The sequence below is a fragment of the Drosophila teissieri genome, chromosome 2R (assembly GCF_016746235.2).
Source record: "Drosophila teissieri strain GT53w chromosome 2R, Prin_Dtei_1.1, whole genome shotgun sequence".
In the NCBI taxonomy this organism is placed as follows: domain Eukaryota; kingdom Metazoa; phylum Arthropoda; class Insecta; order Diptera; family Drosophilidae; genus Drosophila; species Drosophila teissieri.
Window position 1 is genome coordinate 8,608,514 of NC_053030.1, and position 26,067 is coordinate 8,634,580.

The following is a 26,067-nucleotide window of genomic DNA, read 5'->3' on the forward strand; positions in this document are numbered from 1 at the left end:
TGTACAATTACCTTATTTTTTAAATATTCGCTTGTTGCGCGCCGAAATCAAAGTCCGTAGCAAAAAAATCAATATAGCAAATACAATAGGTGCAAGCGGGACGACTAGCTGACACAAGTGGCGAAGCAAAGAAGACCCGATAAGGCGATGCCACCTAGTTATAAACTTATCAGAAAATGCATAAATAAATCAGTTTTTAACACAATGGAACATGAAAAAGAATTCAAACTCAATTTAAAAGCAAATAACCCACGGCTTAAAAACAGTAGGCAAGTAGATTTCGGCCTTTAGGCACCTTTTGCTACCTTGCAGCACCTTGCGGCGGTCTGGCAGCGCCACACGAAAATGGCGAACACGAGCACTCCGATGAACGACGAGCTGAAAAAATAATTATTATTTTAAATTCCGTTTTGCCAGCGAAATTCGGTGCGTGCGCGAAAAAGAGTGCGGAAAAGCGCGGTTGGCAAATTTAATCGACGCATTATGAAGCGGTCAAAGTGCGGCGCCAATGCAAATGGTTAGCCAAATGGCAAAAATATGTAGCGACAGCGTGCCAGCCCAGTAAAATCAAATAGAATCAAATTGAAGTTTCTTGCTTTGCGAATTATGAAAAACCAATCGCAATGCGTGTGTGTGTGTACGTGTGGTGCGTCCGCGCGTGTGTTAGTGAGCGAGCGTAGAAGCAGAAGGCGTAGCGCGAAATAAAAATAAAAACCGAACAATAATTGATTTAAAAAAAAGAAAGAAATAAACGGAAAAAGGCGAACAAACGAAAAACAGCAGAAGCAACAAAAAACACACGAGAAGCAGCTGCAAAAACAACACAAAACTGGCGGTCAATACGCATGCAGTACGATAAAAACACAAAAAAAAGAAACTAGAAGCAACAACAAAAACGCAACGTAACGGGAACTCTTTGACGTATTTCCTCTATTATTATGCAAAAAGGCAGGCGGCAAATTGCAGCAGCAGCGAAAATCAAATATAAATAGCGAAAAGGTAAGGACAGCGGCCCCACAAACTCAACTAAAAATAAGAGGCGAACATATTTGTTGTTTGCAGAGTGCAATAAAATGGGTGCAAATAAACGGGCAATGCAGAAGCTGCAAAATACTGCAAACCTTTCAATTGGTTTCAATTGGCAATGCAATTGTTCAGCATTGCATTTGCATTACACCGCTCTCCAACTCTCTCCCCCAGTCCCTCTCTCACTCTTGCTTACTTTGCGCTCCGCTCTTGCGCTCCCTTCGCCCCTTTTACTTTGCAAAGTTTTGCGACGAACAAGAACAATAATAATCAAAACAAAAATGTTTAAAATCCATTTTCTTTCGCCTCTCCTTCACCCACTCACTCATTTCACAGCGCGCTGTCATTTGTCTTGCGCCTTTGCCTCCCCCTCTTCTTCTTCTTCCCGTTGTGCCCCCGCCGTCGGTTGCTCCCCGCCACATGGCTGTCTCGCTCGCTCGCATGCCCACCATGCACGGGCGAAGAGGAGACGTAACGAAAACGAAGTTGGTTTGCCTGGAATGCCACAGTGGGCATAAAAGGGGTTTGCTAATGGTCACAGTGGGATACGTACCAAAAAAGACTGGATTATTTTGTATTATTTTTTATTAAATCAAGTAAAATCTGTATAAGTTTGCCATTTTAAATGTGCTACAGTTTTAGCCATGAAACTATGCAAGGTGCTTAAGCAATTGATTTTGTATTGAATTGTATAAATGTTTACTTGGTTATCGATTACTAGATTGCTAATAAAATGAACAAAAGTATATTCATTATTTTTTAAGGATGTCAGTTAAATACGATGCATTTATATTTCATTTAAACTTAAAATAATAGTATTATCATATTCATTAATGTTGTAGTATAGATCTAATTAGAACCAATAGGCCGCTCGTAGGTCAGGTAGGGTGTAGACACATAAAGTGCAGTAAAGAAATATTAAAGGGCAAGGAAAAGTGAAAAAGCAATTGCAGAGACTTACAAAAAATACGAACACACATTATCCATTTGCCAAATAAACATGCACAGAGGAAGAGGAAGACGGAAAGTGCAGAAGAAGAGACTCCAAAAGGCGGCAAACCGCTGCATGAGTGTTCGTGAGGGAGATGGCTACAATGGAACGAACAATAGCAGGAAAAAAACAACGTGGAATTGGTCTAGTAAAGTAAGAAGAAGAGCAACAGCAACGGGAACAAACGGACCGCATAATGCGCGATTAATGATAAGTCTCTCTGGGCGAAACGAGGAGAGAGAAAGAGAGCGGGAGAGAGGCCCGCCGATTTTCGAGTGGGTGGCAACACCTATTCTTCCTCTTTCTTACACACCTTTTCTTGCCGCGTTTTGTTTTGATTGCGACTCTTCTGCGAAAACGAAATGCAAATACAGTGGAGCAAAAACTTACAACTTACAACTGTCTATAAGTTAAGAAAAAAAGATGTTTGGAAAGTTCAGCTAATTATTATTTTACCATTTTTCTTAACTGGACTTTGAAAGTTGAAAATAGACATAAACTGTTTATTATAAACAACATTTATTTGAGTATCCACTGTATTTGTAAATTTGTAATGCAAAAAAAATCCCTTATCGGACTTATTGTTCGGCATAAAATTGTGGTTGCATTCTAGCCTCCGCATTGGAAGTTGCAAGCAAAAGTTGCCTTCTTTTTTCTCCCCCCTCTCCCGCTCTTCGCCACTCCATTGCCTCCCATTTTATTTGCACGGCAAGTTGCCTCTTCGAGCATCCTTTCAGCATTCCTATTATTCTTTTTTATGTTCCTTCCTTTTTTTGACAATGCCCCAACTAGCAAAAACAACTTGCAGCACCACAACGTGCCATTGAAAACGAGAAAGGGAATTCAGTTCGAAAACACAGGTTCCAGATACTCTATCTACTAATTTGAAGTTTTGTTTGAATGCAGGATAGTTTAATAGTGCGATGTATCCAAGAATATGTACTTGTCCAATTAAAAATATATAATTCATAATTCTACCAAATTTCATAATTATTAGTTTCGATATCCCTAATATTGCACTTATTGCATTTTAAAGTTAAATTTTTTAACTCAAAAACGTGTTTTAAATTGGAAATCTAGTGTATATAGAGCGTTTTATTTGTAAATACCTCTTCATTTAGTTGTAAAATAGTTACTATGTTATCATACCCTTCAAAAGGGCATGCGAAAATGAAGTTTCACTGAAAACTGGTTTCAGTTTCGGTTTTCTTCCTTCGGGCCTGGCCCAACATTTTACATGGAAATGTGCAAAACAAAACAGGCGACATGACCAGCACTAAATAAAGTTCAAATAGTTGCCATTCGTTGAGCTCTCGAGCTTTAAACATAAATACAAATTACGATCGTAACGAATCAAATTTAGATAGATAAAATGTTTATTTTAACCCACTAGTAATTTTGATCGTCGGGTATTGCATTAATATTACACTAATTAGATTGGAAAAGCATTATAAATTTGTACTTTTAAAGATTAAGTTAACTAAAATTCATGTATTTCATACTTAAAAATCTTGTTTTGTATATCAAGGCGTCAAATGCATTAGGATTCTGATTCAAATCTCTTTAAAGTACGTAAATCTCGGTTTGAAAATCATTGAACATGTTTTTAAGACATGATCCTTTCAATCCTATAGAGATACAAGTCAATTCAAACCTTGAACTTGATGGATTTCAAAACTATTTATAGTTCAGGATGCTACATAATTATCATGTGTCTTGTAGGGCATTTGCTATTCGACCACGACTCCCACAGCATATTTCTCCTACCTGTCTTCGGCATAGTTTATCCACCCCCCACCTGCCCGCCCCTCCCCTCCCCCCTCCGCCCTACTCCCCGCAACTCGTTGTAAGGCTGTAAGCCTGTAAGTCTGTGAGGCTGCGAGGCTGTAAGGCTCTCGAACACAATGGACCGACTGGCTGCGACTCCTTTTGTGGCGTCTTCAACATGTGGTTGCTGGCGGTTCAGTTGCATCGGGAACGGCAATTCGCCAGGAACTCAGATAGGAGGATGCAGCCAGTGGTCCTTAAAGTCTGTATTGATTGATTTGACATCCCATCGCATTAAACTGGTGCTTTTCTCGCCTTTCTCGCTTTTCCAGCAGGATACTACTGGATACACACATTTGGCCAGCGTGTTGAGCACGCCAGAAGCATAAACAGAAGTCGGCAACAGGAATTTAGCCAGCAGGCTTCAATCGAATACGACCAGCAGAACCATCAGAAGCAACAGAAACATCAGAAGCATCAAAATGGCAGCGGTTCGAGGACATCAGTACTTCAGCCTGCGCTGGAACAACTACCAGAACACGATGACGTCAGTGTTCCAGCAGCTGCGCGAGGATCTCTCCTTCGTGGACGTCACCCTGTCCTGCGAGCACGGATCCCTCAAGGCGCACAAGGTATAGTATCTCCATAAACTACATCTTATATATACAATAGAAGCTGAAGCTAATCAAACTCTGTGTTCCCAACTACAGGTCGTCCTGTCCGCCTGTTCGACGTATTTCCAAAAACTACTGCTCGAGAACCCGTGCAAACATCCCACAATCATCCTGCCCGCCGACATTATCTTCACCGACCTGAAAACCATCATCGATTTTGTTTATCGTGGCGAGATCGACGTCACCGAATCGGAATTGCAGGTGAGTCGATACTAGATGTTTGTTTAGCCAGTGATTCTAAAATAACTCTAGCAAATAAGAACGATTTGTTAAAAGACATATGGAATACATATCAATACAATACCCAATATGAGTTCCAAATCAATTTATTTGAACTCTAGTCCTCTGTCTAGATCTATGACTAAAAGGAATCTATATTCATGTATATATTTCTTGATCTCTTTCCAAATACGATACCATAGAAGAGTATTCATAGGAAATAGGCTTTTTATTTAGGGACTGCGTTTTGAAGGCGGTATTTTTTTATATATTTCTCGCAATTGAAAGGTACCATATGCCATCTAATTTTTTCCGTTTTGTGGATAAGATAACTAAGGGGAAGACTATTTTTGGGAGCTTTCTTATCTGATAATCGTAGATCTTTATCTTTTGTAAAAACCCGAATAAATTTAAATACAAGCGGTTTATAATATAATATAAATTCAATTCAAATAGGCTGTTCCCCCGAATCGAGAAGGTAATATTGTTCAAATTCCAGTGGTCATCAGAAATACACTGCACCCACAATTACCACCTGCTAATCGGTTTGTCAACAAACAAAGCAACATCGAACTATCCAGACCACAAAAGTGGTTATTTTTTAAATTGAACGCACAAATATGAAGGGGTGCCGTATAGCACATATGTGCACAATTACTTTCAGGGTCGTTCTTATCTGGGCAGAGCCCCCCACCCCCACCGAAACCCCCCTCTGTCCGAGCTCCCACTTTTCTCCCGCATTTATCTGAGTGCCACCCACCGCAACCGATCTGCTACACTGCGCGAAACACTCTCAAGCATCTTTTTAATTAAGTAAATATTCATACTAGTGTAGAAAGTATGTAAATAATGTGGTTTTTGAGTTGAATATATACTAAATTATTACATTGAATATTAAACCGTGAGTTTACTAAGCTAAACTGTTTAAAATACAATTAAAATATTTATTGTTCACCTGAGATTCAGAAATTGTATGCATGTACATGCATGTATATTGCTCCTGCTGAAAATTATACTGTATTTAAATGATAAACCGATATCTGTAGATATGTATCATAGTATAATATTACTGAAGTGTTTATTAAATTTCATCATTTACTTGGCAGTAAAACTAGGGGGATTTTAGACGAATGATTCTAGGATCTATAACAGTACCATACAGATAAGCTTTATTTAACTGGTTTTAGAGCTTATACACTCCAGAAAAAGTGCATATTTTGTTTCCAGTGCAGCAACGTGCCTCGCTTTGTTGCTTTTGCATTTGACGACAACGCCCCATTGTAATTGTCATTTGTGCGCTTCATTAATTCTCGTTGTTCCGATTCGCCCGGACATATAGACATATAGACTATATATATTATATGGAGAACTACACCGTGGAGAGTTTGAGGGGGGAAAGCGGCGTTGGGGAGGGGATGCACTTGGGGCTTGTTGTTGCCACAACTGGTAATTAATATTGATTTGCATGCTCCGAGCACCGCAGCTCTACAAGTTGATCGATTTTAGGCCATAATGGGCTGGCAGGTCAAAGGGTTTAGGTTTAACCTTTGGGAAAACTGTGGGAACAGCAAATTGGGCTAATCAATTCCGAAACTAATTGGATCGGTGGGCGAGTCCACTCGGTGTCCTTACAATATGCTTATACATTCAAAAGTCAATTAGTATTGATTGACCCATTAAAAATACAAATCTAATTCTAAATCGGTTGCCTTTTGATTTTTTGAGTTTGTCACTGATAAACTTTTTATTGCTGAAACATAAAGGTTAATTTATTCATTTATTTTGTTGTCAAACAATTTTTTAGACATGAGTAAGTGTGTCTGGATAGAAATCTTTGTATTGGTGAAAAACAATCACGAGTCGACATAAAATATTCTTAAATCAAAAGAAACCCTTTTTCCGAGTATTCGTACATAAGTACAGAGTAATAAAAAGAAAAACACAATATAACTTGATAATAATGCCCTTAAAACATAACTTTAAACAAAAATCGCATACATAATTAATCAAATTAAACATTTATAAACATTTAATCCATTTGAAAGTAAACGAAATGTTAATGCTGTACAGCGGAAATCCGCTGCGCTGTTAAGTGTTAACATTAACTTATTTGAACAGCAACCGCTTAAGCGGGGACAGCAACCGCATTACACTGGCGGCCAACGTGCGACGTTTGCTCGCTTGAGCAAATAGCCGAGCGCTCAACTTGCTTCGCACTCAAGTCGCCGTCACTGAGAAATAAAAAATTACTCAAGCTGAAAGGGGGCAAGCGAAAACGAAAAAAATAACTCAAACGGCGGTCCATTTCCACCCACTCTCTCTCCTCTCTCTCCCCCACTTGCAGCCACACACACACACGCAAAGTCCTCCTTCCGCCGCTGCTTCTTCTTCTTGCGGCGACTGGCAGACGTCGACTTCCCATTCATGCTCTCTTTCCCCCTCTGCCACCCCCCACACCGCCGTCACCTTCATTTTTTCCACTCTTGTTTTTGTCACAGACGTGCGCTCCATTTTTATATTTTCGCTGCAAAAGTTTTGCCGGCCATCTGTCCACCCACCACCCTCCTGCTCCTTCTGCGCCTCCCCCGCCATTCACTTCCACAAGTTGCTGAATTTTTTTGCGCCTCTATTTTCTTTTACTTTTTGTTTTTTCTTCTGTTTGTGGGGACTTTTACAACTACAACTACAGCTTGTATCTCTTTCGTTTGTCGCCGTTGTTTCTGCACATGTTCTTGGAGTTTCCTCCTTCTCCTTCACTTTATGTACTACGTTTTTCTTCTTTTTCTCCTCTGTTTGTGTTTTTTTGGTTCCCCATTTTTATTTTCGCCGCCTTCTGTTGTTCTTGTTATTGTTGTATTTGCCCTTGTACTTTTGTACGTTTCAACCGCAACTTCTGTTCGCGTGTGTGTGTGTATGGGTAAGCTGGAGCTTTCTTCTTGGTGCGTACTTTGTGTCATTGTGTGTGTTTGGGGATATTTTTTCTGTTCCTCTGTTTATAGAAATGTATGTGTGTGTTGCCCCCTTTTTTTTGGCGCGTCCATTTCGCCTTGAAAAATTGTTGTTGCGTGGACTTCAGATTGGCAACGCTAAGGAAAAATCGCTGTGGAAAACGGGGGGGAAAACGAAAAACTTTTCGTACTTTTGGACGCTGTGCAGTGGAGTGTTCCCAAAACGAAAATGAAAAACAAATTTTGTTTTTCCAAACTTGCTCATTGTTGTTGCGACTGCCCAAGAATATGAGTTCTTGTGCAAACTTTTTTAACTACCCAAATGAATTACAAAGTCAGCTTAATTAGTTAACGTTTAAGTGGGACTATGTACTGCTTAAATTAATTTTTTAAATTGAAACGAAATATAATTTCTTAGGAAAAATATAGTAATGAAGCTTTTGCAACTTAAAATTAAGTTAATGGCTCAAGTTCTTGGACCTATTTGTGTAGTTTTTGTTTTGTAATTACCAAATATCCTTCCTAAAATGTATTGCATATTTTTCAAATGTTTTTTTTTTTAAACTTTAATTGCTCTACAGTTGAATTTAAAAAAAATTAGTGCAACTCCTTTTGCCGCAAAAAGTGTTCACCCCAAAAAAAGAAAAGCGGTTTCTTACGCTCCAAGGCAGGCCGTCTCGCTCGCACTTGTGCCGGTTGACCCCGGCGTTGCCACACTTCTTTCTTGGTTTTATTTTCTTGTGCTCTTTTTGGGGTTAAGCTCAGATTCGATTTTCGCTAAGCGTTAATTAATGCTGGCGCTGCTTTAATGCTTTTAGCAAACGTGGTCAGCCAACACACACGCACACATGCGCAGATGATTTAGTGTTGCCAGTTGCCCTAGCCCCCCTTAAGCCCCCACAACCCCCCCAAAACCCCGCATCCGCACCCACTTTTAAATGCATGTGTCTGCCACGCCATGTGCTTTGGTTATATTTATTGCTATGTATTTTTTGTTTTGTTTTTTTTCGCTATTTTTTTCTTTTTTTTGCATGCCAACACTTGAGGGTCTTCCCAATGCGTCGTGCCTCGCCCACCCAACCACCCACTCGGTGCCGCCCCCTCCTTTGCCCTCATTGCATGTGTGGTACACGGAAAGCATTTGTATTTGCATGTACATACACATATGTATGTATGTATGTACTTTTTATATCGTAACTACTAAATCATTTAAAAAGTATGATATAAAAGCATTACAAAGCTTAATAACAATATATAATTAAAAAATGTATGTATAAAATAACAACTTACAAATAGGCTCCTAACTTTCATTAAAAATTCATGTTAATTGTTGACCGAGTTAGACCAAGTTTATTTTATTTTACTTACAAGTGTTTCTCTCTGTGCACTTCTCTCCTTCTCCCTCGCTCCTTCACCTTTATCTTTGGCCAACTATGTGAGCAGCTGAAACGGACAGACACACGGACAACTACAAGACAGAGACGGGGAATAAGGTGGACATCAGTTAGTGGGGTGGCTCAACACCACCCGCACTCGCTCACTGTCCCTATCTCTCTCTTTCGCTCTCATTTCCCCTCCCTCTGTCTGAAGCACTTGGCTTGCATTTTTTCCGATTTTTTCTTTCGTTCTTTCTTGCAAACAGAATTACGTTTTTTTTTTGTATTTTTATGCTGAGTGAAAGAGCGAGAGCGCGCTTGCAACTTTGAACTTTTCGAAGGAAACGGACCAAAAGAAAAAAATCGAAATTGAGTGAAGCGCAAAGAAAAAATTTTTTTGCCCGCCTTTATGTGTGTGAGAGTGCCCCCAACAATGGCCGCTGCTCACACACACACAGATACAGCTCCATACACTTTCATTCTCAGTCCAAGTCGTAGCCTTAACCACCCAAAGCCCCCACCTTCCCGCCTACCCCCTCCGGGGGCCCACCCCCTCTGCGGACGACGCTGCGTCTGTCCAGTTCCATCAGGATTTTTTTCCCCGTGTTCAACTTTTCGTCCTGTTTCTTGTCTTCGCCGCTCTTCTTCGTGCTCGCACTCCTTGCTGCTGTTGTTGTTGCTGCTGCTACTTCGGCCAGAGAGCGCAATTTTTTTGCGGCACACGGAACGTGCATTGTTTTTGCCGCACAGTGGGATGAAGCGTGAGAAATTGTAATTCAATTTTAAAATATCTAAAATATTGAAAAAATTGATATTTGAATCTAATCTAATATGCAAAGATTAACATATAGGAAATAAAACTGTCTTTGTTTACTATTGACAATTTTTTAAATTACAAAAAGAAGGTTTTTCTGTTTAGTTTATCTAAAACTCATATTTAACTTTTCTAATCTATTCATACGATGGAACACATGAATATTCAAAAACTTGGGGTTTTATTTATTAAACCGATTAAAAATAGAACTATAAACCGAACCTCGCTTGAAAGTTTTAAAATGGCTCAAGGAGTAAAACCAAAAATCAATTTCCTGGCTTTGCTTTGGCTTTCGGTTAACTTTCGTCCAGAAACAGCTTCCAATTAGGACGGCATGGGACCAGTTCGAATTTCCAATTCATCCGCGCAATGTCCACACCCATTTTTACATCCATGTTGCTTGTTCTCGCTTATGGTCATTCTGGAATACAGCAACAACAGTCATGTACGTCCTTCCATCAATTGCCGCACTATTCCATTTTTTTATTCTTGCCCATTGTTTTTGCTACTGGCTTGGTGTTCTTGGGGAAAATGGGGAGAAATGTCTACGCGACACCCAAACACAAATCATGGGGTCCTGAGAATGGGAATTCATCTCCAGTTAATGGGCGTCGCGAGTCGGAAGTCTGAGTTTGAGTCGGTTTCTGCGCTGGGGATTTTTTTTTCGGGGTGGGGTTTTCTGTAGATGGTCAGTGTGCTGGTCATTTTCTAAGGGTGCTATGTACTGTGGGTTGCGCTATGTATAATTTGCACTCATTCGTATTTTTTTATTTTTTGTTTTACTTCCTCGTTCTTCTGCTTTCCCCGAAACGAGTTTGTTAAGAAATGTGTTATACTCATCAATAATGCAAATTGTTTTCAGTGCACTTTTGTTGCACAAGTTCATTCCAGTGTCACTCGTTTCACATATGGTACCATAGTTAGAAAATACATGGATTATTTTTGAACCTCCCATTGTTATTTGAAACCAAAATTCTTTATTTTAACCGTTTTAATTTATATTTAACCATCAACATGGTGTTTTTTTTCTGATTTACTGTTTAAAAAAATAAATTAGGCATGTTTTATTTGTTAGATTGTGTACTTATTTAAGAAGGTATGTTTCAACAGCCTGAAAATACATAAACTTTTTGTGCAGTACACCACAGCGTTTTGCCCACTGTGCGCGTGATGTGCCGCAATTTTTTTCCTCGGCTTTCTTGCCCGCAGTTTTTTTTGCTGTCGTTGTTGTTGTCAGTTGGCGCTCAGGCTCAAAGTTTCTTCTCATTTTTTTCCAGCCTGCTTGAGCACTTTTCTGAGCTTGTGTGTGTGTGCGAGCTTGCTTATGTTTAATTTTTTCTTCTCTTTATTTTTTTTTTTTATGTGCAGAGAGAGTTCTGCCGCCGCCGTCGCTGCCTTTGCATTTTTTCCGATTGCGACCGATTTTTTTTCGCCACCGCTATGTATGCTATGTGTGTGTGAGTGGGTGGGTACGGGTGTGTTTGTGTGTATGTGTATGTGTGTGTGAGTGCTTTTGCTCCTTTGCTTTTGCTTTTGCTAATCGCTGGCGTTGTCGTCGTCTTTTGGCATCATTCTTTTTATTTGTAATTCGGTTCATCATCATCGTTCATCGTTCTGTCGCACATGTATGTAATGCAAGCAGCGCGGGAGCGAGCGAGAGGCAGATAGATCTGAGTGAGATTTCTTGTGTTGTTGTTGCTGTTGCCGCTGCTGATACATTTTTTTCTGTTTTTACATTTTTTTGTTCGTACATTCCGCCTCCTTCTACTTTTCTTCTGCTTCTTTCTTCTCTGCAGCGGCGGCAGCGGCGACGACGGTCAATTCTGCCAAGCGCTGCGTCGCCAGCCATCAGACAACATTTGTATTTGTAGTCGGTGGGTCTCGCGCTTTCGATCTCTCGGACAATCGGAATTAAAACGGTCTTGAAAACGCGAAACCCGAAGTGGCCGCAAGCTTACAAATATTCCTAAAAATCGGTGAAAAATTCAAGGAAGGAACCCTGTAAAGCGCATTAAATCCCCATTAAAACCTTTTATAGCAGTGCCGAATGAAATCATAAAATTAAAAACTCACATGTGCTGAAAATAAAACTCGGTTCGGTCTCTCTCTCTCCCACCTGATCCCGTTAGTTGTGTAGCCTGCTCTCGCGGGCGCTCTTTACCGCGTTCTCTCCCACTGTCGCTCTCTCTTAGCAAACTGCCGGCTGCATACGCTTTAAAAATTTGCAAAAAAAAAAAAGCTTTACGTTTCACATTACGTAGTAAAAAGGCATTCCCACACACAAACAAACAAATCGAACAGTACATGTGCGATTATTCGTATTATGATAATATTCCCGTACAAAATTTTGTAGAATAAATATTTATTGTGCATTCGCCTTTGGTCGCGTTATTCGCGTGTGTTTGCTCTCGCGCTCAATTGTTTACTCCTCTCTTATTGATTTCAGTTCTCCTTTTTAGCAAATAACAACAAATAAAACGAAACTCCACGTGCTGATAAACATTATTGAAAAGGAGACATAACCAAATATAATCTGCCTACTTATCGCAACGATTGCGTCCCACAATAAAAATATAATACACTTTGTTGTCATTCATTAATTGCACGTTATTTCTATAATTTTCTCTAATTTGATTTTGGGTAAAATGTTACCGTTTTTTGTATGAATTTAATTCCGTCACGTCGTCTACTACAATTTGTCAACTTTAAAGCGAAAAAACAAAACGAAATCAACTAGGCTTGGTTCCCTGGAATAATTGACCAGCAGTCCTTCGATCAAGGTAAAAATCCACCTTTTCAATTTCGTTGCTTACTTCTGGGCGTTCCTTGTGGAGCCGCCTGTACTCAAAATATTCGTATTTTTTGGGGGCTAGGCCACATAAAATAATGCCATTAATTAGATATACCTAACCCAACGCACCAACACAACCGCACAAAACACACCCTCGCACGCACACTCATACACACACACTCGCAATTAGCGACCATCAGAATAACGGCAAAACTGAGACATAACAAAAGCTCACGACAAAGAAATGAAAGAAATAACTGTAGTGGAAGTTTCGCCGGATTTCCCAACTTGGGCGCACCCAAAATGGTCTTTCGCGTGGCCTTACTTTGGTTTCAAGGATCGTCCTTATCGATAGCCAATTAGAACTCGAACTTACAGAACCGACCAAAAACTACTCAGTACTAAACAACGGATTTTTAGAATATTAGGATAAATATGACAAAATCAAATATACAACTGTTGGTTAAATTGTTATTTTATATTTCCTATATATACCTTATTTAACTGGACTTAAGACCCTCAGCTGCTCCAGCTAATCCAAATTTCGCATAATTTTAATTATGCGGTAATTTCTCAATAATAAAAATAAAAAAAAACACTGGACTTTGTGAAGTATAAAAGTTTCGGTTAACGATAAAAACAACATTTAAATAAATTTGGAATAAATATTTTAAACTCGTTTTTTAGCTCTTTAATTTTCTATTTAATTTTCTTTTTTTTCTGTTTTCTTTGTCTTTTCTTATCTTAGTAAAAAAAAAAAAAAAAAGTTTATTTGAGGTATTCAATTGAAAGCCTAAATAGCCACGGTTTTGAAATATTTTCAGGGCAAGGTTGCTTTTGTTTGTTAACGGTGTTCAAAAATGTCCTAAACTGAATTATTTATAATTTGAGGTTTGAAATAGTTGCTTTCGGGAAGATATACGAAATGTTTGCAGTTTTCATTGTAAAGAATTTGTGCAAAAACTTCCAAATTGGGATGTGACAGGTTTTCAGAAGACACTGCATTTCGGTGTGGTGTCATACAATCGTAATAAGATCCTTCTGAAAGTTTCCCCTCTTTCCCAACTGCTGCTCGCTGCAGCAGCAATTAAACCTGGTCATAGGAAAGAAATCAAGGTTTTTGCAGCGTTTCCTTGCTTTGATGTTGTTTGCTGAACTTGGAGTACAGATTTCCACTCGAGCAAACTACTCGAAGTGGCCTCGCTGAACTCCAATCGATTGCAGTCCGGCAAAAAGAAAAGTTCACACATCAAGCAGCGCCAAAGTTCGCCAAGTGGCCCCAACAAAACTATGCGCCTCTTGTATTGCACATATAGAGAGGGCCAATCACCAGGGGGGAAATCGGGGAATGTATACGTGAATCAGAGAATGATCGCGAAGAGTTGAGCAAAAACTCGATGACCATGATGATGATGCCGCGATGGTAATGATATAAGAACAAAAGCCTTTCAAATGATATAAAGTCCAGGCAAGTGCAAGTTGTGACGAGGTATCTGGGTGGAGTCGACCAAGCAGATGAGCTGAGTATGCCTGGCAAACTATGACCCCAGCGCCTCAGCGACCCCACCTACACACCCCACTATGTCCCCCCCTAACCACCACCACCCCGTTGCTCTTCATGCAGAGGAGCAAGAAATCGGTTGAGGGCCGACCGTCGACGACGGCGACGATTATGCGCCGGCTTGGCCTCACTTGTATACAATGGCGGGTTATCAAGTCCAAACAGCGGCCCAACCACTGAGCCCTTTCCCCCTTTCGTGCACTGGAAATAATGGGTATGCAGCTGCTCGAATGTGGATCGAGAAGAAATTCGTCTCATTCCAGAAAACTTTTCCAAGGATGGTTTATGATTAAGGGTCCAGTTCCAATATAGTAGTTCTAAATGCAGTTCTTAATATATTTCCGCATGTGGTTGCATACTACAGATTCAGATATTTAGGATTGTTATGGTTAAGTTGCCCACACACACCAGGAATCCCAAGAAGCGAATGCGAATTATGTTCCTTTGGTATAAAGTCATGTTGTTAGTTGATAGATAGATATAGATCGAGCCTGGGAGGGTTAAATAATATCATATCAAATCATACTAATAATAAAAAAATAAATATTATTTATGTTCTTGAGTGCCAGAACTCTTATAGTTCAAAGTATGAAAAAGTATCTGGAAGTGGATTGATATCTTTATATTACAAACCAGTATCATGTCTGAAAGCTCTGTTTGGTTTCAGTTACATTTAAAATAATGTAATGTATGTTGTAATTTGGCAATTGCCCTATACAATGTGTTATTTGGACAGAGCCTTTGGAATATGCGTTCAAATATGTGCATTTTGTAAGCTGATATTCCTGAATACTTGGCGACTACAGTGTTAAGATCTATAAACACATTAATCCGGACAATGGGCCTGTTTTTGCGAGTGTGGGTCGGGTCCGAGTGGTTGCTATGTGGGCTATTGGATGGTGGGGTTTTGGGATGCGGGTGTTTTCTTTTGGAGGGAGGAGGAAGGCAGGGAGGAGGACGAGACTCGCTCAAGCATCGCTTTTGCTTATCACAAGCCTATTGAGCGGCTCTAGTTGTTGTTTTTGTAGTCCGACGATGCAGGGGGAGGGGGATGAGGAGGAAGGGTTGGGTGGGGGTGGTGCAAGGCGGCTTATTGCCCCTCTCCGCCCCCGTTCGCTGCGCCTCACTCACACAGTTACAGATAGCGTAATCAGGGTATTTCCGTGCTGTGATTTTTATATTTTTCAATTTGTTTCCTTTTTTTCTGTTTTTTTTTCTGTTATTTGCCCCATTCCCCATTTCATTTCACTCAGGGAGTTTTCAGATTTTTCCCTGCATTCATTTTCCACTTCTTAATTTCTCTTCAGTGCTTAAATGAGTCGCTGGCGAGGGGTGGGTGGAAGTTGTAAGGCCAAGAAAACCAACCCCCTGGGTGGGAAAAAGGCGAAAATTTACTCAAGAAAATCAGAAGAAATGTAAAACAACTGGACAGGCATTTTTATTTCATTTCATTGCTTCTCCTTTATTTGTTGCTTTATTGTTGTTGCTGGCATTGCCTCACCATTTTTTAAGGGTGCTACTTTTTGTCTCCCTCGCCGCCTTCTTTTCTCTATAGCTTTTCTTTGCCCCCTCCGCCCTCTCCTGTTTTTTAATCGATCGGATTGGCGAGCGTTGCGGCGCAGCCAGAACATCAATCACAGTCAGCGGCAGGTCAGCAAAAGCAAAAGCAAGAGCAAAAAATAACCGAAAAAAGTCTCGCAATCCTGCAGTCAAATCAGATAATAGAAATAAATAAACTTCTAAGCTGAAATTATGGCAAAGGCAAACAGCTTAAAGTTCACCTCGATGCCTCCAGGTATGCTTCATCGTTTTTCCTACTGCCGCTGTCCGTGGAAAATTCATATTTTTGCTAGGGAAAAGTGCGTGGAAATGTCAGAAAAGTCAGGATTTATTTTTCGACCAAAAAGGATTTTCGTTTCTAGTGTAGACGCATTTGAATGGCACCTAATCTTTAGTGAAACATAATTCTACTTGATTAGATTAAATAACTCTTTCGTTGATGCATGCAACTGTTTAAGGTTAGTAGGTTGTACCTAACTGCAACATGGTGTAAATTTTGGATTTCATAACTATTTCGTTTAGTAATCAGTCCACGGATATCAGTCCTAGCCATTGCCAACAAGTAATAGGTGAAATCAATTGGATCCTTTGCACAATCGGATGTTGCAAATAACTTCATCCGATTCTCGTTTCGAAGGACTATTGTCCATTCTAGAAACTCCACAATACTATATCCCATGCATTGCACAATTCCCGTTTGGAATTCAAATTTCAAACGATTGCATTTATTTTTTCCCTACAAATACACTGGGACTCACCACCAATCACCACCCCCAACGATTTTCCCCCCGAAGCCCCCAACCCATGGCATTCATTGAACAATGCTATATAATTACATAAAAGTCAGCAGCTTGCTGCTTGGCTTGGAAGTGAAAAAAAAGTGGCGAGGAGAAGGAAACGGAAGAACTCTCCTTCTCATTGGTGCCAAATGGAAAAGTCGCTTGTTTTAATTTCTCTTTTTCCACATTTTTTTTTCCCGAAGCACACCCAAAAAACCAAAAAACAGAAGGGATAGAAACAAAACAACAGAGAAATCCGCAAGGAGGAAAATATTCTCCCAGTGCCGCCCACACAACTACTAAATAACCGATTTTTTTCGGGTACGTTTCCAACTCATCAGCAGTTTTTTGCTGCTGGATTTTTTTCCTTTGGCTTGGCTTTGGGTTTTTATTTCTCAACTAATCCCACACCTCCGAGGCACCGAACCTCCGAACCACCGGGCACACCCAGTGATTTCGTGATGCCTTTCCCTCCCCAAAAGTGTACATATATAGATATTTTTTGTTTTTTTTTGGACCGAACCTCTTCGTCTTCGTCCCTTTCTCGATTTTTTGTTGGCCACGTTTAAACTGGATTTGTTGTACTACAAAGATATAGATTACAATTGTTGTTGTCCCAAAATGGTATATAGTTGTTTGTTTGTATGGACGATGGTCTAGGGGCATATTATATAAAGAAAAGGTTTAAGTTTTGTTGTGCCTGTTCTGTTTTTTTTTTACTTCGCAGACCGTCCCATTTTCGCCGTGCTTCATTGGACAAGCCTCCTTCCCATTTTCCTCCTTTCGGTTATACAGTCGAGCCACCCCTTAAAAATCGGTCCTTTTATTGTTCCGAGGTCCTTGAATCGAACAAGCAAATCCTCAGCTTTGGGCATTCAATAAACTTGAACCCAATAACTTACCTGATAGTTCGCGATAACAATCTAAATTAATCCGGAGATGATACGTTCTTAATGAATGATGAATTATATTACTACTATGAACTACGTTGTTCTGCTTGGTAACAATGTTATAATCCCTAAATTGCGTTTGTATCGCATTATAATAATATGCATTGTAAATGTAGTGATATGTGAAATTTATAAAATTATTTGAAACAAATTCCTGCAAAACTATACAGCCTTTATATATTCTATGTTTCACACAAATGGCAAATATTTTGGGGCTATAAATCATCAATAAGAAAATCAAATACAGATATATGTAATATGTATATATATATACACTTCTCAACCTTACAATCAAGTATGTAAATGTGGCATAACGTAGCATCTAACAGTCATTCAAAGTCCTTCTATTTTTCTGTATTTCGCTTTTTTACGAAGTCCATCAATCTTTAATTCTTAGCCTGTATGAACGTAGTACATTTTATATTAATGGACCCTTCACTTGGAACACGCATAGCTTTAGGAAACAGGAAGTATTCGCTTTGAAGCGCCTAAATGTAGGCAATAAATGCTTGTGGGAATAAAAGTGGAGAATTATGAAAAACGAAAGCGTTATTTGAACCTGCGGCAATGTTTTTGAAGTAGTTGAATCAAAATAAAAGCCACGAGAGGGGCGAGAATCAAAAAGAGCTCACACATATTCCGCCAGGAAGAAAGCACAAAGCGGAGGCGCGGAGAAGAAACACAAACACAAAGCAAAGAAGACGGCGACGGAGACGGAGACGGCGAACTCCTCATGTGACCGAGTAATAAAATAGCGACGTTGCGCACAATGTAAATAAAAGTAAAGTGTGAAAGCGGCCAAAGCCAAAGGGGGGAAGAAGAATAACAAAAAGCGAAACGGCAAGCCAAGGCCACATAACATAACATAAAATAATAATAAAAATGCCGGCCGCTTTAAGCGGCTGATTTCTGTTCCCGTCTATCCGCCATCTCTTCATCTCCTCTTCTTTTCCCCCTTTTATTGTCCTCCACCTCCCCCGCAAGCACACACATACACACACACACGCGCGCGCGGATTTTCTATCGTCGCGTACTATTTTCGTCAGTCAGCTGCTGCGAGTCCCGTTACTTACTTCAGTTGCCCTCTCGCTTCTTTTGCCTCCTCCGGTGCTTCGCCTTCTTTGAGCACCTCGTGCAAGCTCTCATATGTTTTTCCGCCGTCTGCTTTCCGCCACTTTTCCCCCGCCTTTATTATGTATTTTGATAATACTACCCCAAACACCAACTTCTCGGCAGCAGCGAATTTGTTTTTTTTTCCATTTCATTTTTCCGTCTTCCTTCTTCACGTATGCTAACTTTTCTTCTCTTGCCGCATTTTTCCTGCTTGTACTTAAAGGGGCCTTTAAAGCTTCAATTTTTCGCACTGGAAAATGTGCTGCATTTGTAGACTGACTTTAAACTGCCAATTTCTCTGCTTACAAACTTAACAAAGTATTACTGAATTTAAACATCATTTTCATTTGGCAATTTAACTTATGATTGAAGTATATTTCTTCTCTTTAGGAGTTTAACATTTTGCTGTACCTTTTCACACTTTTCTTACTTTACTGCCACTTTAAGTGAGGAAAATGAGGATATCCTTTTTAAGGTAGAATTTTTTTTATAAAGGAAGGAAACTTTTGAATAAGTGGATAATATTTCAGTATTTTGCTTGCTACAAGTACTACTTGCTACTATATTTTCTGACTCATCAAGTTAAATTTGTAATTTTTATTTATTGATTGACCATTGTTCAAAACGTTAACTTGGTAGACAAAAATAGGTAGTTGTTATCCAGTTTGTATAAGATTTAATCACAAGGGATAAAAACTTGTTCGCTCGAAATGTAAACCAAAGTACACAATTAGCATTGGAGTATTTTTTTATATTTGGAAAGCCAAGCAGCAGCTCTTTCTAGCATTTGATATGTCCAAATTTTCCTGTTTTCTTTGCCAAGTTTTCTTTTCTCACCGCAACATTTTTTCGTTTATCCTTGCTCTGCAGTCAAATTAAAAATATGTGGTCTACTTTTGGGTGGCATGCAGCAGCAAAATGGCCAACAACAAGCGTATTATTATTGGTAGCAGCCAACGAAAAAAAATGGACAAAATTTCAGACCCAAAGAGAAATGAAGCAGGAAGAAAGTGGTCGGAGAAAGGGGTTGGAAAATTCACGAAGCAAGCACAAAGCAAATTTTGAAGAATTTTTAATTAAAATGCAAGGCAGCTTTTATATGGTTGTTGCTGCTGCTGCTGCTGTTGTAATTCTGTAAACTAAACAAAGAAAATCGGGGAAGGTGAGAGAAAATGCTGCGGTTTTTGGCCACGAGCAGAGCGCGTAAAAGTAGTTAGTAAATTGCAAAACATAGAGACAGAAACAAAAAATACGAAAAAGAGAAAGATATGTGCACACCTGGAATATAGAGATGCATGTGTGTGCATATGTGCACGTTGAAGCCCCAAGCACGTAACCGGAAGTTCACGCAGGCAAAAGTCCACCGCGGAAACGAAGCTCAACCAGAGAGGGAGAGGGAGGGCAAAAAAAGTAGGAAAATCGCCGAATCCGAGAAAGCAAGAGGGGAAAAGTCTAGGCCGGACCCTGTACTCTGGACCCTGGCATTTAAGCCAACATCATTCACAAACATCGGGCCCCATAAGGGACAATTCTCCAGGCTCTATACTCTCTACTTTTTTTAAACCCCTTTTCCTCCTCTGACATTTCATTTCCGTAACTCAAATGCTGCCCTGTGTCCCTGTATATGGATGTTTCTTTGTATCTGTGTGTGGAGACAGTTTATAGCCCAAGCGAATCTTCATTTACTTCCGCGCCGCAGCATTCTACGGCTGCTCCTTCGCCGCTTTTTGTTTTAGTTTTTCCCCACTTTTTTGTTCGTCTTCTATTTTTCTTTTTTTTGCTTTATCCCGCAGCAGTGGCAGCATGCAAAGTGCAATTTTCCCGCTCCCTGAGCTAACTATGCTGGGCCTTAGTTGGGGAAATGCCATCATCATCATCATCATCAGCAGCAGCAGCAACACAAGCGGCAGCTGGGCCAGCTTGCATCCTATTCCCCAGCACAGCGGGAAAATCTAAACGAAATTGCTCGTCAATACCAAGGGTTTCTATTCTCACAACAGACAATGTGTGATGGGAGCGAAGTTTCCCGATTTTAATGGATTATTATGATCAACACTTAGTTGGGTTCCTTTAAAAGCTCAATACATCAATCATTGGTGTTTTCTGTTCTCTTTACAAATGTCTTCAAGTATGCATTAAATAGAAACAAGTTGTCTCTAGTACTTCTCACAGAATTGTTGGCATACTTTTAAACACTTCGAGGCTTGTATGTCTTTTGTTAGATTTGCTAGATTGATTCAATTTAGCCTGGCCAAAAGCGCAATCTTTCAAAGCTATTTAAAGCGATTTTTGCAGTGCAGTCGTTGTTCATCTTTAGACACACACCCAAGCGGGCACACACCAGCTGACAATCAATGTTTGGTTTAGCAGAAATTTTTCCTTTGCAATTTTTGTTGCAGCAAACTTGAGGGTAAAACAAAACATTGCCAAAGCAACAAAGACAAACACAACCAGGAAAAAATGAAGAGCATTGGAAATGGTTAGAATGAAAGAAAGTCGAAAGAGAGAGAGCGCGGGCGAAAAAAAATGAAATTAATTTCTTTTGTGCTCCGTCGACGACGTCGCAGTCGTAGTAGTAGTAGTAGTAGTGGTAGTAGTGGTAGTGGTAGTGTCGTCCCAGTGAAACCACCCAGGATCCCTGCTCCCAAGTCCCCCAGATCCGCGCCAGAAACCGAAACAGAGCCAGGGCCCAACTCAATGTTCATTTCCGGCAGTCAAACTGCGCGTCCTGCCTGGAACTCCCCAATCCAATCCTTCCCGTTCACTGCTGTCCTGTCCCCATCAGGACTCCGCTTGCTGTTTGTTCCCGCTTCACCCAACAAACCAACGAAGCTCACGTCATTCCACCTGCACTAGAAAAAAAGAATCCTTTGTAGTTCAACCGATTGCTAATCACAACATCTTAAAAATTTATATTAATCTAGGTTCATTTTTATAAAATCAATTTTTATCCGAGCTGCTGCGTTCTTAGTGTGCCCAAACTTGAAACTGTATCAAAAATCAGGACTTGAATTAGATCCGATTAAATTTGTATTGCTTAAATAACGACAAAGTAATTGCTGCAAGGTCACACAGGACTTTTAGAGTGACCAACAGCTAAAAGTATGCATTATGCAAATGGAAAATATTTTCAGTATGAAATATGCAGAGGGAGGTAGCTTTGTTCTATGTGTATCTGCAAGTTGCGGCAGGTTGCTCAGGTGGCCTTTTTTCGGGCTGTTTCGGTGCCTCGAGTTTTGAGTTTGAGTTAGTGGCATCTTGCGTCCCCCGGAGCATACTTCATTCCCCCGCCGCCGTCCTGCGTCTCTGCTTCCCACTTTTTTTCATAGTTCAACAATGTCCTTTTTTTCTGCACCATACCAGCATCAGGACCAGGAGGCTGGGGAGTCAGGAGCGTGAGGAGCATTCTTCTTGGCGTTTGTTCATTTGCCGCAACTGTAGCCAGGCGGCAATGGCATGGAAGGAGTTTTTGGAGTTGCTGGCGGGAAGGCGTGGCAGGTTGAAGGAGGGAATGGGGTACATAAGCCGCACATGCAACGCTCTACTTCGACGTTTCTTTGTTTTGCCATTTCTTCTAGCCCATACCCTATACCCTAGCCATACTGCAGCTTGGGGTATGTATGACAAGTGAGAAAAAAAAACGAACTGAGAGGAGAGGTCGAGCGACAATTTATTGATAAAACAATCTATATCCTTGTGCTGTAAACGCTTTTGGGAACTGGCCAATATATTATCTCAATAAGTTAACTATTGCTGAGCAGTAGCATCCTAAAGCAACAAATTACCAGCTAGCTGTCATCCTTTTTACTTAAAGGTTAAGTTTTTCGCGATCCAGCATCTTTTATCTGCAATACTGTAGATTTTTGAAGATATCGCGATTTAGTCGTCTGTGACTTTCATTCTAGAACTCTTGAGAGTGGCGCATTTCCGCCAGGATATTTCCCCCTCGCCTTCGTTCTTTTCGCACTCGAGCACTCTATCCTCTATGCTAATGAAGCCTCTTCTTTGCGTTCCCACTCCGTTTTCTTTTTTGTATTTTTCTGTATTTTAAAGGTTGTGTGTGTCTGTGTGTGTCTGGCAGGCAGGCAGGCAGTGCCATCATCATGGTTTCAATGGTCGTCCAAGAGCTCTACGCCTAGCTCATGCCATTTGGCTCCTCTGTTAATCCCTGCCACTAAAGACCACTGCCCCAGACTAAGACCCAAAACCCCGAGCCCCATCCAGCTGCAGCACATTCGTAGTCCAAGGACCAGGCAATTCCTGCGCAGGCTCAGCTGTGTCCTTCCGCTACCCATTGCCCATCGCCTGGTTTTCGGACCACCCACCCATCCACTCCTGGCATTTCTTGTTCTTGCAGTGCAATCTGCACGCCTTGTTGCGGTATTAGTTTGCTTTACGTGATTTCGTTGCATTTTTTCTGCTACTCCACCTCAACGGACCCGTGGCCCCATGGCCCCACTGCCCCATAGCCCCACCCACTCTCACATTTCCTTTGGCGTCCTGTGTGGAAAACCCCATAGATTTAATTACAGTTTTCCTCTCGCAGATAATCGAATTTTTTCTGCCTTTGCTTGGCTCTCTACGCAATCTCCCAACACCACGCCCTTTGGCCTGTCCATTTGGTTTGTGCAACTTCCTTTTAATCTGCATGTCGATTTCCTTTGCACAGATTTTTCCTTTTTCCCACACAGCGCAGCTTCTACACACCCTGGGCATTCCTTTTCCTTCAATTTCCCCAGCTTTCTTTTGCAGTTCTTGCAGCTTCGTTCCTTGCCGGCGCCAAGTTCGCATATAAATTTTCAGTTCAGTTGTAATTAAAAATTGCTTTTGAGGCTTCGGGATTCTTACTCCAAATTAGTTTCTCTGCCTCTAAAAATATCATTTCTTTTCTGGGGCTACAAAGAGCGCTAGCTTTGAAGCCTGCTATTGACTAGCCAAACACTTTGAGAACGGAAAATGAAACCATTTTCCATCTCGCTCGGGTGAAAACTCATTTCAAATCTATAAACATTTGCACTAATTAGCCGTAAGCAGTTCGTAAGCCAGAGACCTGAAAAACCTCTTACTAATGACCTCAATTTTACACTCTATCTTTCTCTTTGCAGGTAAGCCAAGTCGTGACAATGTAATGCCCAGCAAATATTCAAAAAAATACAAAACAAAACACGAAATAAAAGTAAAGCCAACAAATGAACTGTAAGTTTCACTCATCGATGGCCAGCGGCGGATACGACTAAAATTGAATCCAATATGAGCCAAGCTGCCAAGCTGCCAAGCTGCTGAGCCAGAGCAAATATTTTCGATAAATGCGCAAAAATGCAAGCTGAATCACAATGCAGCCAACGAGCTGAGATATTGTTTTTCGATCGCGAGAGGTCGAATTTGGAATACATTTCGTTTTGGGGTATGAAGATATTCAGTGAACGATAAAGTTACTTAACTTGAGCTTAAGAGGTGGTACTACAAGTCCTTAGCGATTTAATGCAGCAACATTCATTCATAGAGATTAGTTACCAATCTTAAAGTAGTTAATATACTACAGTTGGCATCATAGATAGAAGTATCTAGATATTAATGTAACCAGTAGGTTAAATCACATTCACTTTATTGAAGCAAGCAGTTCTACGCTTCTTTTTTCCACCCCGGAAAGTGTATAGCCAAAACTCCATTGAGGAAACAACGAAATTCGTGTCAAAACTAAAAATCGCAGACGTACAAAATAAAAACGAAAGCAGCTGGAACGCCGCGCTGGGGTCTGCTACGATCCATCCACTCCCAAAAAACCACAGATGTACAAACCTACATATATGGGCGATACTGTGTATATATTTTCTTATATATATTTATTTAAATGTATATATACGGTGTACAGTGGAGATTTACCTGTTGAACGAACGCTGGACTAAATCCGAGGCATTCACTTCATGGGCGTGGCATATCCCCAACCCTCCGACCCTTGCCCCAAAAGTGGTTTGCGGTGGTGTGTGTGAGTGTGGCCGTGGTGACTTGATATTTGTTGTTTGCATGATCAGTTTGGCGTTTTCCAGGAACCGGCGATTGCATTTTAGCTCCCGAACATGTGTACTTGGTTCTGTTTGTTTGCCAGCCGACTGCCGGAGTGACGGACTGACTGACTGACCAAAGACCAAAGAAAAAGAGCGAAATCCCCAAACTGTGGCAAGGTCCCAAAGGCAGGCGCCTCTGGGAGACTTCTGCTTGTTCCCACATCACGTTTACACGATGTGCTAATTGAGTTAGTATGCATGATGCCAAAAAAATAAGAGAAACAGACGGACAATCACACGTAGATACATTTTCAGGTGGTGCTGCTCCGGGGGTTTCGAAACGATCCGTGGCTGGTTAAATTGTGTCTAGTTAGCAAGATTGGGTGGAATATAACACCAGCAGCACAGAAAATGCAAAAATTAAGGGCCATTACACACGGCTCGATTTCGGTTTCGATACGTATTCTGTATCGTTTTTTGTTTTTTTTTCGCTTGCCATATGGCATCGAAAACCGATAATTACCGCCACCATACAAAAGTATCTGTATGGCTTGGATCTGTATCTGTATCTGTGTGCCGGGTATCTGCCCCAGTATGTGAATGTATGTATGTGTGTGTGTGCCTACCTGCAGCAGAAGCCTCACAAGAGACAAAACTGGACAAATGCCACCGTACCACAGCGCATACCCCACCCTACCCCTCCGCACATCGCTTCAAAACACCATACAACACAACACTCATAGTCAACAAATTACTCACGCGCAAAAATCGCCATTCGTTATTGTTTGTTGTTTTGTTAGTGGTTGTTCTTGCTGTTTTGTTGTTGTTGTCGTCGAGTATTTTTCCACATACAATTTCATTGTATGACGTATGCTTTCTTGCCGCTTATGTGTCTGCGTTCCATATGCATAAACGCCTGGCCGTTTTTTATTTCCCCACGTTACCTGTATGCGGGCAGTGCGATTAGGGTGACCCACAACGCATACTCAAAATTCCTCAATATTTGGTGACCCTAATTATGTGTAGGATAAGTACAAGAGGGCGTTGCAACATCAGAGTTAGTCGCTTTCATGCACCTTAAAAATCAGTTTCCTCTGAGCTACAAGAGATATTTTCCGATAGGATCTTAAATTTCTCAAGATTCTGATATTCCGATATTTCGCTAAGATCACATTTCGCAGATCATTAAGAAAACCTGGGCGCGCACTACATGCATTCTTGGGCCTCTTGAGTTCTGAAAACAATTTTCTATTTGACTTCATTAGCACAGATTGTAAACCCGGCTTATGGCAGCCACACTTTCCATTGTCTGCTGAGCGGCATTATCCCGAAGTCAATTTATTTGCCATAAGGTGAGGCACCCCAATGCGCTGCCTTTTCGCGTGTTTGTGTGAGTCGTATTAGTATTCCGTTCGACGAGTGTGTGTATGTGTGCGCATTTAAGCCGCAAAAACCAAGTCGACGCCGCTCCGTCGCTTCTGCCGCCGGCTAAT

The 26,067-nt window shown here is 40.7% G+C and overlaps 1 protein-coding gene across 3 annotated transcripts; it reads left to right on the plus strand.

Moving 5' to 3' along the window:
- The first annotated feature begins 286 nt into the window (after positions 1 to 286).
- On the plus strand, positions 287 to 23,766 carry LOC122613009 (broad-complex core protein isoforms 1/2/3/4/5-like). Of its 3 annotated transcripts, none has more exons than XM_043786965.1 (4): positions 287 to 999; positions 4,117 to 4,416; positions 4,495 to 4,659; positions 12,275 to 12,595. In XM_043786965.1, the coding sequence occupies exons 2-4, from the start codon at positions 4,267 to 4,269 to the stop codon at positions 12,335 to 12,337; spliced, it is 378 nt and encodes a 125-aa protein (XP_043642900.1). In that variant the 5' UTR covers positions 287 to 999; positions 4,117 to 4,266; the 3' UTR covers positions 12,338 to 12,595. The 3 variants fall into 3 exon arrangements, with proteins under 3 accessions (XP_043642900.1, XP_043642901.1, XP_043642902.1); XM_043786966.1 differs by having other exon boundaries at positions 4,120 to 4,416; XM_043786967.1 differs by lacking the exon at positions 12,275 to 12,595 and adding an exon at positions 23,675 to 23,766 and having other exon boundaries at positions 289 to 999.
- Positions 23,767 to 26,067: the final 2,301 nt, after the last annotated feature.